The sequence below is a fragment of the Mytilus trossulus genome, chromosome 12 (assembly GCF_036588685.1).
Source record: "Mytilus trossulus isolate FHL-02 chromosome 12, PNRI_Mtr1.1.1.hap1, whole genome shotgun sequence".
Lineage (NCBI taxonomy): Eukaryota > Metazoa > Mollusca > Bivalvia > Mytilida > Mytilidae > Mytilus > Mytilus trossulus.
Window position 1 is genome coordinate 2,908,509 of NC_086384.1, and position 16,664 is coordinate 2,925,172.

The window sequence follows — 16,664 nt, forward strand, 5'->3', positions numbered from 1 at the left end:
ATACCTCAAATAAGAAGAGACGAACATGCCCTCCCCCCTTTTCTCCATAATCCTGGTAGTGTGTCTCATTAGTAGCTACTGAAACGATATGTCTGTGTTTCAACACAGCGACATATTTAAGCTCCTTAGATAACAAAAGTGTCGTCTGATGTCTCGCTCCACACTTTGTAAATGTAAATGTTTTTGTCCTTTGTAGATGAATGAATTCCGTTTTCATGGCTTGGAATTTCATATCTCATGTTTACATTTTCTTTGAAAACCAAGTCCATGTTTGGAAACAGCTTTTGGAAAAAAATATCATCGAGCTGAAAAAAAGATACGAAAAGTTGAATTTTAAGTTAGATATAAGGAAATTAAGACTATTGCTTTTGTTTTCAACAATTGCATAGAATAAAAACCAGTTAGACGATTTTGTATTAAATAGATCGATTTGTGACAATTGGTTAAACCGATTTGATTGCATATATTTTCACTCAAAATAACTTGATCTTTATTAAAACGACCAAATCAGCTCACTAAAAAAGGTAATAGATGTCCATGTCATTTAATCTCTGATGGAGAGTTGTTTCTTTAGTATACCATTTCTTCTTGATTTTTATTAAGCTGTGTCTACTTGCATAAAATTGAGAATGGATATAGACCTTTCGTAAGCAAAATATTAGACAAATCTTTTTGAGTATAATGCAATCAATGTTTGAAATGCTATCCTTACAACAAACCCTGTCTCTAAAGTGACTGATATAATTCATCCAAAAACACGCGATATCTGTACCCAGAAAGGGAGCATTCTCGGTTTTAAGCATTTTCCTAGAAAAAGTTGTAAATATAGTTGTTTTTTATCGTGTTTTCTGCAAAAATAGTATTTGACCCATAATAAAGCGTCCACAGGTAATTATGGGTTATTTTTACCTTTTCTTATTATGTCCGGGTTGATAAAACTTTTTTTTCAAGAAAGAAGGACGGTGAGCATGAGATAACCTTTGCTATTTTTATTTATATTCATATATCTATATTTATATGTTGCCTAATCTATAAAATATCTGATTCTATATTTAGAATATTATTTATATATACAAACGGGATGTTTATATATGTATATTAAATATTTCACCATATCAAATGGAATTCAACATAAACATTAATCCAAGCGTTTCAGATTAACAACAAATGTAGATTGTCAGAATATGTATATATGATTAAAAGAGACTTTTTGTAAAGATCACAAGAGAAAGTTACACCAGTATTATGACTGTTGCATTTTTCTTTAAACGCGAGAGTGAAATATGTATAGCACCTTAAATGTTGTTAATAATTAATTTGTCTTTTAACACTTTCTTTAGAATCATATATTGGGAATACCTTCGATAATTTAAAACAATGAATGACAGTGAAATTTTCAATTTGACATAGCCATGACGATTTTATTTAATTTTAGTGTTGCTATGTCAAATTGAAAATTCTGTAACGCAAATGTGCCATTGCTCTCAGGTGTTTTTGTTCTCCTTCAAAATGAAGAGGTGTTTTATTCAACCTGACCATCACTTAAGTTTCCTTATAGAAAGATTCTCACAAAACAACATTTCCTCAATGTAGGCGTTTAACCTATTCATTTTATAAATACTCAATGTACACATAGTTTTAATTGAGAGTTATTGAACATCCATAACATATTACATCAGTTAAAGAAAAATTTGCTTGATAGAGGAAAGTGACGGATTTTTTACCTAGAACTGGTACAGATCATTATGTAGGTAGTTTTTAGTAACTCATTTCAAGGAGTACATATATTGTTGGTACTACATGAAATAGCATTTGATTTCGTTGTTTGTTGGTTTATCGTTTTGGTTTTCTGGTTTATTTAGTGGGTCAATTTTAGCTAATAATAATAATCATGATAAAAATAATAATAATAATAATAATAATAATAATAATAATAATAATAATAATAATAATAATAATAATAATAATAATAATAATAATAATATAATAATAATTAAAAACAAATTGTTCAGAGAACAATTGAAGGTCTTTCCACCAGTAAGGATCTATTTTGATATGAAAATATTGAAATTTGGTTTTAAAGTATTAATTTCAGCGTCAAATGACAACTTATTGTATGCTGATTCTAAAAAATATAACATTTCTATACAAAAAGATATAATTAAGGGAGATAATTTTCTACTTCCGGTCCAAAATATGTTATTTCTGGTACTGTCTTATAGTTTTCTTGACGCTGATTCCAAAAATATATGGTTTTACATACTTTAAAAATAATTAATTACAAAAATTAGCTACTTCCGGTTTACAAAAGGTCACTTCCGGTTAGCTTTATGAATGTCATATTGCTTGAAAACCTAATGCAAAAAGTCTAATAGCTTTAACATGAATACATATGAGGTAAAAACAAAGGTCAAAATCTAGAACGTCAAATTAACATATGACCTTGAGATCAATTTCAAGGTCATAAACCAAGGACCTCAAATCAAAAGACTCTTGGTCTTTACTTTATATTGTTAATGAGTTATATTACCATACGACTTATATTAGATATAAAAGGGGGAAAACTTACATTTAATGTTTACGTACCCTTTCGACTAAAATTTATGTGTAACTACATGTCGAGACTAACAATTGTGTGAAAATATTTTGTTGATATCTTATAAGATGTCTAAAAACTAGAGATAATAAGCCAAAATCGAAATTTTGAACATGACCTTGACCTTTGACCTTGTCCTCATTTTCATTTTTTTGAATCAAGGACCTAAAATCAAAAGACCCTAGGCCTCTATCACTTATGGTTTTCCAGTTAGAAATACATTTCACTTAAATCAAACAAAAAAGGGAAATAACTCTCATATGGGGTGTCAGGATAGCTTCGGTCAAATTGTTCAAATCATCCTGAGGATATAACGAGCAATTTGGTTAAATAAATTTGTCGGCTTCTTATACGGTTGTCAATATTAAGCGATAACAAGAAAAACAGTGTTCGGGGAGATAACTCTTACATTGAAAAGATTTTGGTTACACAAAGTGAGTCACAAAAGCGTAATAACTGTTCGATATCATATACCAAATGTCTAAACGACATCTTGCGAAACAAAAACACTGCGAAGGAAAGAAAATAAGGCGGAAGAAAAAAAAAAAATTAAAAACCAATTGTTCAGAGAACAATTGAAGGTGTTTCCACTGAAAACAATGTATCTTAATAAGAAAGTTGTAAAATTAAGTTTAAAATGTCATTTCAATCGTCAACTGATAGATTATTGTACGCTGATTCCAGAAATATATGGTTTCTATACATTTTTTTTTAAATAAGGGAGATAATTTGTTACTTCCGGTTTGAAAAATTAGTAGAACGACAAATTAATCTATGACCTTGAGATCAATTTCAAAGTCATAAACCAAGGACCTAAAATCAAAAGACCATAGGTCTTTATTATATTTGGTTAATCAGTTATATCACCATACGCGTATTTTTAAATACAAGAGGGGAGAAAAACTCACTTTTACGTTCAACGTACCCTTGCAATCAAAATTTACGTGTTACGACATGTCGCAACTAACAATTTAGAAAAAATAATTTGTCGATATCTTAGACAGTTTCTGGAAATTAGTGAAAATAACCCAAATTCAAAAATTAGAATATGACCTTGACCTTTGACCTTGACCTATTTTTCATTTTTTTGGACCAAGGACCTCAAATCAAAAGATCCTTGGTCTCTAGCACTTATGGTTCACAAGATAGAAATGCATATCACTTATATCAAATGCATAAGGGGAAATAACTCTCATATGGAGCGTTCATATCACTTCGGTCAAAATAGGACAAATCATGCGAAGGATATAACGAGCAATTTTGTAAAATAAATTTGTCATAATATTTTACGGTTGCAAAGGAGTTGCGCTAACAAGGAAAACAGTATTTGGGGAGATAACTCCTACAAAGAAAAGTATTCGTTTACGCAGGGTAAATTTCAAAAGCGCATAAACTGTTCGATATCATATACCAAATATCTAAGCGACATATTGCGAAACAAATGTTTATCGCAAGAACAAAATTAGGCGGAAGAAAAAAAAAAAAAAAAAAAAATAATCAGAAGAAAAACAATAGGTCTTTCCACAGAAAAGTGGAAAGACCTAATAATAATAATAATAATAATAATAATAATAATAATAATAATAATAATAAAAATAATAATAATAATAATAATAATAATAATAATAATAATAATAATAATAATAATAAAAATAATAATAATAATAATAATAATAATAATGATAAATAATCTGTATTTTATGGGGTTTTTTCCTTTTCACGTGTCTTTGCTTTGTTTTGTTTTTTCTCTTTTCAATTATTGTTAGTCTTTTTCTTGTATTTCTTTCTTTTGTCTTTCACTATTCTTTTCTCTCGTCATGCTTTTTCTGATCTGTTGATTTTTCTTTCTCTTTTTAAAAAAAATACTTTCCTTACAGATTATACATGAAAAAAAAAGTTAAATGATTTTTTTTTCACTTGTCTATAATATCTGTAAAACTGGTCAGATATGTTGACTATCTTATTCATTATGTCTTTTTTGTTCAAACATCATTGTAAATATAACGGAATTTGATGAGACTCGTAAAAGTAACGGGTTCAGCGCTATAAAATCAGGTTCAATCCACTATTTTCTACATTTGAACATGCTTGAACCAAGTCAGGAATATGACAGTTGTCATTTGATTTTGTCATGTGATTAGGGACTTTCCGATTAAATTTTCCTCGGAGTTCAGTATTTTTTGTGATTTCATTTTTTTTGTCTGCCGTCAAAAAATTATAATTTTACTCACCATGCCGTCACTTCAAATTAAATTTGATTATATTCGCGTCTAACTATGTGACAACTTTACGACACATATAAGTAGTTAGGGAAGTGTTCCTCTTCTTAAACTACTTATATACACCGAAATGATATTATCTAATTATGAGTACTTTTTGATAACCCTTACACACACCAGGCAAGTTGAATTATTTTAAATAATTGTTATAGATTGTATTTGGCACAGCTTATCGTATAATTCAGTTGAAGTAATAATTCTTTTATTTATTTTTGTAGGAGTGGATACCATGTTTATAACATATTTAGCGGTGATCTATAGTTGTTTTGGTTCTGTAAGTATTCATGTATCATGCATTACACGAAAAAAAAAGATGAATAGGTATAATTGTCAATGAGGCAACTCTTTACAAGGGACCAAAAATCACATTAACAACTATAGGTAATTGTTCGGGCTTAAACATTGAGCAATAATAAACACATTACTCATAAGCAAATTTGTCTAAACAATATATAAGCGTACATAGTGTTAGTAATTTAATTGTATAAAGTGTTTCTATTCGTATACAGATATTACTTGTTTTATATATGGTGTACGTAAGCATCGATCTCGATTGTGTTCAGTGGCGATTATTTCATCTATATTCAGAACCAAATTGACAGTTAATAAATATGAAGTTCTACATGGTAGGTCACATGAATTAAGGACATGATGGCACGTTGGACGAACATAGAAACTTTATTTGGAACAGGCAACCCCCAGAACTCTTTAACGTGATGAGAGCTTGGCACTATTCATTTCGATGCATCTGTAGTATCGTCTACTGCATATTTATTCATTCCTCACGTTTGAAAGGGTTTTTTAGCTGACTTAATAAAAGTAACTTATTGCTACCTGAAATTTGAAACATAATTTCACTGATCTTTCCCTTACAGTGTAATTTTTTTTCGGTCAATGCAAATAAATCTCCTGAAACTCTAAGACATTAAAACTCTTAAATGATGGTCATATTCTTCGCTACGACTTTATTGATGTGAATTAATATGAAAACTTGTTTGTGTAAACTATATTAAAGGGAAAAAATAGGTGAAAACGACATAATCATATACAATAATAAGGATTTATTCTATAAGTCCCTGTCCAAAATCTGGAGCCTGTATTTCAGTGGTTGTAGTTTGTTGATATACAATGTATATCAAATGTATTTTTTGATCACTGTTTTTTACATAAAACAGGCCTTTAGTTTTCTCGTTTATAACGTCTATGTCAATGGTCTCTTGTGGAGAGCTGTTGCATTGTCAATCATATCACATCTACTTATTTTTGTATTCGTTATGTAGCAATCTTGGTGTATTTTTTGTTTAGTATTATTATTCAAGGCAAAGTGTACGAAATTAACTACTGCACTTTTATTTTGCTTGTAAAAATACCCCAGAAAATATGATAAAAGAGGGGGTAGCAGTTCTAGTTTTTCAAAATACGAGCTATCGAAATTAGCAAATTGATAACCGGAACATGCAATAAAATAGTATAGGGGGAAATCATGAAAATTGGCTATCATTTTTTACAGAGGGAGCTAAATGCAGATTCCGCATGCATATAGTAATTTGGAATTCTCACCACGTGAATAAATGAGATGTTGTTACCCTTTCCTTTATTGAATGAAATATAAAGATCAAGATTGTAAACAGTGTCAAACCTTACTAAATATTACACAAATGTACTTTCACGTTACTGCAATATATCAATACTTATAGTTTGGCATTGCATAGTCATGTTTTTCTCTGACTGTTAATGACGTCTTTAAACTTAATCCATTGGGTGTTGAATGTGTGCTCTTGGAGTTGTTATTGCTTTTGAACTAGCTGTCAGCATCTGCAAGTACTCTCAGATCTGAACTTAATGTCTTTTGTTTTTACCCGTCCACGTTCGCTCAGTGATTTTGTTAGATGCATTTCTATTTGTATCCATCTGATGAGTTATGCTTTTTCAAACGATTTTTTCAGTTTTCTTGTTTGAATGGTTTTACACTTGTCTTTTGTCATCCTATAAAAGCTTGCTGGGGCTCTGTATGGAAGGTTTTACTTTGACCTATAATGATATACTTTATCAATTGTAATTTGGACGGAGACTTGTCTTATTGGCATTCATCGTATGTTTTTCTATGTTGTGATGTTATGCTATTGTTTCAGAAAAAGGGAGAAGGTTTGGATCCATTAAAACGTTTAATCCCGCTGCAAATGTTTGTACCTGTCCTAAGTCAGGAATCTGATGTACAGTAGTTGTCGTTTGTTTATGTAATATATACGTGTCTCTCGTTTCTCGTTTTGTTTATATATATTAGACCGTTGGTTTTCCCGTTTGAATGGTTTTACACTAGTAATTTTGGGGCCCTTTATAGCTTGTTGTTCGGTGTATCCAAGGCTCCGTGTTGAAGACCGTATTTTAACCTATAATGGTTTACTTTTTAAATTGTTATTTGGATGGAGAGTTGTCTCATTGGCACTCACATAACATCTTCCTATATCTATTCATACAATATTCTTCTAATGTATATGATATTATGGTGTACTTTTAGCAACACGACGGGTGCCGCATGTGGAGCAGGATCTGCTTACCCTTCCGGAGCACCTGAGATCACCCCTAATTTTTAGTGGGGTTCGTGTTGTTTTTTCTTTAGTTGTCTATGTTGTGTCATTTGTACTATTGTTTTTCTGATTGTCTTTTTTTCATTTTTAGCCATGGCGCTGTCAGTTTGTTTGAGATTTACGAGTTTCACTGTCCCTTTGGTATCTTTCGTCCCTCTTTTAAACCACCGTCCCACTTTAGGGGGTGTTTGCGCGCTATCAAGCATGTTTAACCCAGCAATTTATATATGTGCCGGTCCCAAGTCAGGTACTAGTATGTAGTTCAGTGGTTGTCGTAGGTTCACATCTGTCATATTTGATTTTATTAAATGTGTTTTTTATAAATTGAGCCGTTATTTTCCTCAAATACATTTTCATATTTTTCATATTGGGGCCTTTTATAGCCGACCATTTGGAATGGGTTTTATTTTCATTGTTGAAAACCGTACTGTTTTCTATAATTGCTTACATTCCATCAACTGAACTTTGGTTAAAAATTTGCAACCATACCACATACCACCAGGAGAGCCGTGGTGTAGTGGTAAGAGCATCGGACTACTAACACAAAGGTTCCTGGTTCGATTCCCGTTCGGGATAAAAATTTCAGGAACTCAATTTTCGGCTCTCCCTCGACACCATTTGCGAGTATGGTCTTGAGGAAACGATGATAGTCCGTCAGAAGGGACGATAAATGGCTGACCCGTGTTAAGAGAGAGCCATATCTCTTGCACGTTAACGACACCCTTGTAGATTTCGAAAAAGAGTAGGCTAATGCCGATACAAGGCAGCATTCGCACCCGCAAAGTGGAAAGGGATTAATATAAGTTGCAAAACTTGTTTCCCAATCCACTATAAACAAATATGTTTAAACTATACCACAAATTGTTATTTTTATATTGATATGATCATGATATATACTTACTTGTTGAACTTCTCTTATGTGTGGTTAAAAAGGTAAGAACAACAAGGCGTTTCCATATAAACAGGAAAGTTTCGTTTTCTTTTATGCTTTCATGTCCGTATTATTTAGTCATAGTTTCAGTCTTCTTTGCATGATGATGCTACTAACTGAGTGACTTGATTAAATAGATTAATATGGAATATAATTCACCACCTTAGAACGTCAAGTATAATACTGTCTAAAAGTACTGTAATGAGTACTTATAAGGAAACATTGTCAATATGTGTATCCTGCTATCAGTTGCGGTTGTACTATTAACAGATAAAAGAGGGACGAAAGATACCAAAGGGACAGTCAAACTCGTAAATCTAAAACAAACTGACAACGCCATGGCTAAAAATGAAAAAGACAAACAGAAAAACAATAGTACACATGACACAACATAGAAAACTAAAGAATAAACAACACGAACCCCACCAAAAACTATGGGTGATAACTCTTTGCGTTTACTGCTTCACTTATGTTAAACTTAATGTTAACTCTAGAGTCCTATAGAGTATAGCCACCTCGGTCCGCGTTCGATCTTTACATGAAACCAATACACAATTATAATTGAAAGCTATACGTTTCAGCTGTATTTAGATTTCAGAAAAAGATTAACTAACATAAATACATTGTTTAATATTATTTAATCATTTGTAATTGCTTTAAAACAAAAACAACAACAAAACACAGCTTTATATATATAAGGTAAGCTGTTGCTTTTTGTTTTGATTTTGTTTTGATTATGTGCTCATTTTACGCTTATTGCTTATTGTCGTTTGATTTTTTTGTCATTTCATGGATCAGTGAACACGGTTATGGTTTTATGGTCAAGTCCCTTTATGAAATACTATAAGCAATATGTCTACTATATATTTGTTGAACAGTATGATTGTAAGGTGTATATGTCCAACTGACTTGTGTCATCTGTTCGTGACCTCATTTTCATGGCATAGTGGTTTATGTTAAGTAAACAATAGGTCAACTACAATTAATGTATATATTGATTGTGAGGTGTACATGTCTGACTGTCATGTTTCATCTGATCTTGACCTCATTTTCATGATTCATTGATAAATGTTAGGTTTTCCTGATAAGGTTTGTTTCTTATAGAAAATAAAGGCAAAAGGTCAACTTTTTTTGGTGTATGGAATGATTGTAAGGTGTGCACGTTTTTCCGGTTTAGTTTTTCTGACTTTCATTTCATTCTCTTGAATTATGCTAGATTTATGAGATATATGTAGTAAAGCTTTATATTTCGGACTTCAACATAAAATTGATGATCAATTTTAAGCTGCAGGCGAAACATTTAAACGTGTGCAATCTTGTTTGTTGAGGGTTTTCGTTTTGAATGGTATTCATCAATAACTCATGTTTCAATGATTATTCACGGCTGTTTTCATATAAGAGGGATTTAAGCATCAGTTATGTATGAGAAATACATTTTACGCGGTACCCTTTAGTTACAATGACTGGTTTCAATTATTGTATGGAAGTCAGGATTTTTATTATATTATATACATTGTATGACAGTTGTGTTCTATTCGTTTGATGTGTTTGAGCCTTTGGTTTTGTCATTTGATAAAGGACTGTTTTTTTTTGTTTTTTTTGCTACTTTACTTCTAGGAAATAAAATCTATTTAGGGCAAAGACTCATAAATTTTAACTTCTAGGAAATAAAATCTATTTAGGGCAAAGACTCATAAATTTTAACTTATAATGTCTTGCAAAGTAATTAAGAAATCTGTTTTATCGTAAATATTTCCAACAAGCTTCATAACACTATGAAAAGACGAACTATATATAATACTTTAAACACACTTGATTGTAAAAAAAAACTATTAACTGATAAGGTTTTATCCAACGATCTACTGACCAAATGTTATTTTTCACTTAGCTATAATGGTTACATTTAGTTAGATCTTTGTTTATTTTCAGGTTTATTTAGATTATATATATTACAAGAATTTAGATCGTAGATGTTTGCCGTATTATGACTGTCCTCCTGGTAAGTTTATATCAATTTCAAAGTTGTCTTAATCCTGTTTTATATTTTTATGACGCCTACAATGTAGGCAATTATAAATATAGGGAATATTCAGGACAACCAAACATCAGTAAAAAACCAACTGTATTGAAATAAACATGTAAGCCCTCGTATATTATATCATCGTTTAGGCATTAAATATCAATAAATTATTTCAAACGTTGACCTTTCTTTGAAATCCTTTTATGAACACAATATATTATATTCCTCAAACCATCTTGAACGGTCTTTTTGTCTTGTTTGCTATTTTCTTTGCATAAGTTTCCATTTTCTTGTTTTTGTTTAGCACCTTCAGTTAAATGCTATTTCGTTTTATTATCAATTCAAAGACACGAAGAAAATAAAAACAGGATGTAACCTCCTGAGAACTTAAAATCAAGTTCCTGTTGTTTTTTTAATTTTATAGAGAGAATCTGTGGTTAAAAATTAACAGTCCCAGATTGTATGAAATGATTCGGTATTGATGTTTTGTAAATGATAAATAAATGTCGAGTTCATAATTTATGTTATTGTATTATAACTAAGGTTGTAGCTTCCTCAGTCTAAGATGACTCTTCGACCGCTTTAAGTTTTAAATCAATATATAAAGACTATTTGGGGGTTATTTTTATAATGTTGACCTGGTTGAATTTCATAAACTTTTCTTCATTTTCATCATGAGCATACTTGATGAATACTTCGGTGTCCATCCTTTAATTCATTTAAACATTTGTTTATAAAATTGGAATTTATAAAAAAAAACTAAGATTTCAATACTTTCGGGCCAGGTTGGCTTTTGATGGATTTGGAGTTTTTGATGTCCCTTTTTGGTCATATAGCTCAGCTAGTTTGGTTCCTAAACATCCTTATAGTTCGTGTGTTCGGCTTTGAATGTTCCTTATGAAGGCCAATCAAGAGGGTCGTTTCGTATACAGGCAATTTATAAAGTATTGTTTTCATTTTTCAAAGATTAGTCTAATGATACAATGTTTATTCATAACAGATATTGGACTAACGTGTCCGAGAATAAAGCTGATCTAGTCAAAACGAAAGGCATATACAATAGTATTATCAACATTTTAACATGTGTAAAGAAGACACTTATTTACATTACATTATAACATGCACTATAAGGAAAACCATAATTTTATGTTAAGATTCTTTTCATTTTCGTTTTGAACTGTACAATACTATAAACAAGGTAATACCTATTCTTTCTAGTTATGAAATACAAAATGCATCATGGATTTCAAATATTCAACACTAAGCATTCCTTATGAAGTTTTGCCAAGAAAAGCGATTCGGACGCATGTAATTTAAAAATAATTGTGTTTATTTGTTGCAGGTCATGAAATTCTGCCATGTTCGGAGAACTTTCAAAAGGATATATGTCATAAATGCAATAAAGGATATAAGCAGCCTGATCTCATTTCCTCTTCCGGGTGGATAAATGAAACTAAATGTTTTAAACCTATCTCTCATTGTTTAGCTCACGGTACGTTAACATTGTTACTATGTAGAGCTTACAGAAAGTAAACAGTGTTTCTATGTAGAGCTTACAGAAAGTAAACAGTGTTTCTATGTAGAGCTCATGATAAGTAATAAGTGTTACTATGTAGAGCTCACGATACGTTACCATTGTTACTATGTACAGCTAACGGTACGTAAACATTGTTACTATGTAGAGCTTACGGTACGTAAACATTGTTACTATGTAGAGCTCACGATACGTAATAAGTGTTACCATGGAGAGCTCACGGTGAGTAATCAGTATTACTATGTAAAGCTCATGGAACGTAAGCATTATAACTTTGTAGAGCTCACGGTACGTAAAACGTTTTATTAGAGATTTCCAATAAAATGACTTTACTCGACATAACCGACCTAACTCAACGTATTTCGTCCTACTGTATTGAAGCATGACGGAGGGGAGCATACACTGCATGCATGTTTTGCTCTTTTTACACGCATTGTTGCTGGAATATGCCTTCAGTAAAAATCAACCCCAACTATTTTTTTACTCTTTAAATATTTTGTCAATAAAATTTGAATGATTTTATTGACATAAATACTATAATGGAACAAGTAAATTAGCAACTTGTAATCAAACACACCCATCATTTCTTGTCATTTCACTTGACCCATATTTTAGTTCTTCTCACATTATGAATTTTAAAAACTACCAAGACGACATTTATCATACAAATATTAAAATAACGAGTTCCGAAGCGAGAAGGTTGCCTTTTTATTGTTTTAAACAGATTTAACGTTTAAAGTAAATTCCAACACACCCGAATGTAAAAGGTGTACTCGACTTTTAAAACAAAATAATATTTTTCTATAATTTCATTGAAGATAATTTGATGTGGGCAGAAATTCATATCAATGATATATTTTTCAAAAGTTCTTTCTCGTCTTTACCTATACCAAAGTATGGGGCGAGGTTTTTGTTTAAGTATACCTTAACTTGCATCCGAGGATACAGGGGTAGAGGGCGTACTCCCCCTTTTCGATCGCTAAATAAGTTTTAAAATCTCATGTTTTCCACAATATCATTTTTAGCGTATAATTGTCCAATTTGTTTTTTGCATCGCTTCGCTCGTCAGTATAAATTCAATTATCGAAAACTACACCCACTTTCAAATATCTTGGATCCGGCCATAATCACAAACTGTATTGCACGAAAAAAAAACCTTAAATGATTGTCGTTTGACTTTGATAAATACTTTTTAAAAACAACAATTTCTGAACATTAGGCATCTCGCATGTGATTTAAAAGTTTAAGACTACAAACTGAATTCGATTTTTCCCGTGATTTAATAGTAGCTCACTGAATACAGAAATGTGATACTGACGTGTAATCTAATGGACACATGGGCACTACATAAAATCTGATATACAATTATGACCACTAATGGTCCTAGATACTCTGTACTTTTGACATGACAAAGGGTCTCGCATTTCTAGACTGTCTATGATTTTTTTATTCTTAATTTGTGATGTATACAACAATCAAGGTGTAGTATGATTTTCAATGAGACAACTCTTCACAAGAGAACAAATGACACAGAAATTTTAACAACTGTAGTCCAACGAAGGGGTTTCAACAATGAGCAAAGCCCATACAGCATAGTCAGCTATAAGAGGCTCCAAAATGACAAATGTAAAACAACAAAAACTAACAGCCAAATTAATGTTAAAAAAATCAACAAAAACACAACAACAAACGATAAGCACTGAATTAAAAGCTTCTGACTTGGGACAGTCACATCCGTACTAGGACAATGGTGTAACAGTACGAAATCAATATTATAAACGGGATAATTATTCTTTATTTATCAGTTGTAGTTGTTTTAAAGATAGTGTTCAGCAGCTGTGGATACTATCATTTCGGTACATGGAGCTTATTTGGAAATACTAGAAATGGCTAGCTGTTTTTATGCTTCGTTTCAGTCTCACGAGTCAATTCCTTTCTATCTGATTTAATTGTGATCATGATAATTTGATAAACATACTTCTATGATCTCCATTGGCTATAACTTGGATATTTATAATAACAATGTATCATAGATATTCATGCGTAAAATAAGTTCTCGACATAAACTGGCTAAAATATAAAATAAGAATTAAACCTCACGTTATACTTACGACGAAGAAACCTCAAGCTATATATAATACATGTACTTACGACGAAGATTATGCCTCAAGCTATAGCACTTATGATGATGATGATACTGCTGTATGTCTTATATCCAGCGACAAATATTACATATATATTGAGGATGATGAAAATTAATTATAATGATAAATATATATAAAATTGAGAATGGAAATGGGGAATGTGTCAAAGAGACAACAACCCGACCAAAATAAAAAAAAAAACACAACAGCAGAAGGTCACCAACAGGTCTTCAATGTAGCGAGAAATTCCCGCACCCGGAGGCGTCCTTCAGCTGGCCCCTAAACAAATATATACTAGTTCAGTGATAATGAACGCCATACTAATTTCCAAATTGTACACAAGAAACTAAAATTTAAATAATACAAGACTAACAAAGGCCAGAGGCTCCTGACTTGGGACAGGCGCAAAAATGCGGCGGGGTTAAACATGTTTGTGAGATCTCAACCCTCCCCCTATACCTCTAACCAGTGTAGAAAAGTAAAAGCATAACAATACGCACATTAAAATTCAGTTCAAGAGAAGTCCGAGTCTGATGTCAGAAGATGTAACCAAAGAAAATAAACAAAATGACAATAATACATAAATAACAACAGACTACTAGCAGTTAACTGACATGCCAGCTCCAGACTTCAATTAAACTGACTGAAAGATTATGATTTCATCATATGAACATCAGGCACAATCCTTCCCGTAAGGGGTTTAGTATCATACCATCATAACATATATGAGAAGAACATAACCCGTGTCATGCCAACAACTGTTTTTAGATACCTTTTTAAGCATGCCCGACAATTAAGAGTAGCATTTTCATATGCTAGCTATCAAGAGAGCGTAACCACTGTAAAGAAACACTTGTCTTTCTACGAGTGAACCAATACCTGATCTTGCTCGTGAATGCATCATGCTTGGTGCAGAAGCCGAAAAATACGGTCTTTAAGTCATTCGATCAGGGGGTCCAACAGACAAATTGAATTTTTATTCGAGGCTAGCCTGCTACCAGTCAATCCCATATACAAGTATATAATTATGTATATAACATGGGTTTTTTTCAGTCGTGTAACACCTTCACTGGTGATCCTGTCACTGGATCTGTCGCATAGTTGTCACTTTTATATATATATTCCTCCAAAGCGAGACAAAAGTTAATACTTAATTTTCGCTAACTCAATCAATATATGCGATATCTTTAGAATCTACTTCTAATTGAATAAATACGAGTAAAAGAAAATTCCCGTAAAGACTGAAGTGACATTATAGTTGTCTCAAAAATGTAACAACTATGTAAATTGACATTCTCATCCACTTTTAAATAGAAAAACTTGGGGACAGGATATTTCTGGCCAATTAATATAATAAGTTGATAGTTTAATATCCACAGTGGTCAATGCAGGCTATTAGTCATCAATTGATAATCAAGTACACTTTCTAAATTAAAATCTATCTAACGAATTGGTGTACACATTTATTTACATACATTATTATCACCTACAATTTTCTTTTTTTAATGTTCGTTGACTTTCATTTGAAAGAAAAGTATATGCCAACGTTAAAGAAGTACATGACCTGTAATGTTTTTTTTTAAATATTCACTTCCCGTTGACGTACGTTTTCCCTGTTGAATTTGTTTTTAGAAGATTGTAAATTGAGGAGTTAAGTGCAGAAGAAGAGAACGTTTGAAATGATACTTAAAGTATGATGCAATCCCAGTTTTCAACTTTAACTGAGACACGTTCTGATTAACATTTTGAGTTGTTCATTTTTTTCTGAAATTACGACAAAATCTATATAAATTAATACCCACGGAAATTAAATATTATAAAACATTAAAAATCGAAAAGAAGAATCTATCTGATAACGACAAACAAAATCAATACAAATATCAAATAACAGGTTCATTAAGTTTTGCAATTATATCTGAAAATCAAAGTCATTGTCAAAACCATGAAAGACAACTCCAATGAATCGTATGATAGGTAAAGATACGTAGATATACATGGTCTTATGACAGTGAAGTTTAGGCGGGAATCTCAATAATCACGTGATATATAAAAATCATGATTTCTTTCGTTTTTCATCATCTTAGAAATATTTGATATTGATAACATTTATTATGAATGGGTTTCATAGTTTAGGAATACTTAGTTAAAACTTGAGTAACGCATTTAACAAAATTAATTGGTTAGCAATAACCGGTCCCGTTACGTGCGTACGTCGAGTTAGGTACGTATGTCATTTTATTGGAAATCTCTATTATGTAGAGCTCACGGTATGTTAACATTGTTACTTTGTAGAGTTCACGGTAAGTAATCAGTATTACTATGTAGAGCTCAGGGGTAATAATTAGTGTGTTTCTTTGAAGAGCTCACGGTACATAAACAGTTTCATTATGTAGAGCTCACGGAACGTAAACAGTGAAACTATATAGAGCTCATGGAACGTAAGCAGTGTTACTATCTAGAGCTTAAAGCACGCAAACAGTGTTACTATGTAGAGCTCACGGTAAGTAGTCGTTGTTACCATGAAGAGCTCACGGTACGCAAACAGTATGACTATCTTGAGCTCACGGTACGT

General features: G+C 31.7%; 1 protein-coding gene across 1 annotated transcript in view; it reads left to right on the forward strand.

Annotated features, from left to right (window-relative positions):
• The first annotated feature begins 931 nt into the window (after nt 1-931).
• LOC134693561 (uncharacterized) overlaps nt 932-16,664 on the forward strand; it is a 29,923-nt gene continuing 14,190 nt past the window's right edge. The window contains exons 1-4 of the mRNA XM_063554400.1: nt 932-962; nt 5,094-5,149; nt 10,324-10,393; nt 11,757-11,906. Coding sequence (XP_063410470.1) covers nt 5,105-5,149; nt 10,324-10,393; nt 11,757-11,906 — 265 coding nt within the window. The 5' untranslated portion in view covers nt 932-962; nt 5,094-5,104. The remainder of the gene's footprint in view (nt 963-5,093; nt 5,150-10,323; nt 10,394-11,756; nt 11,907-16,664) is intronic.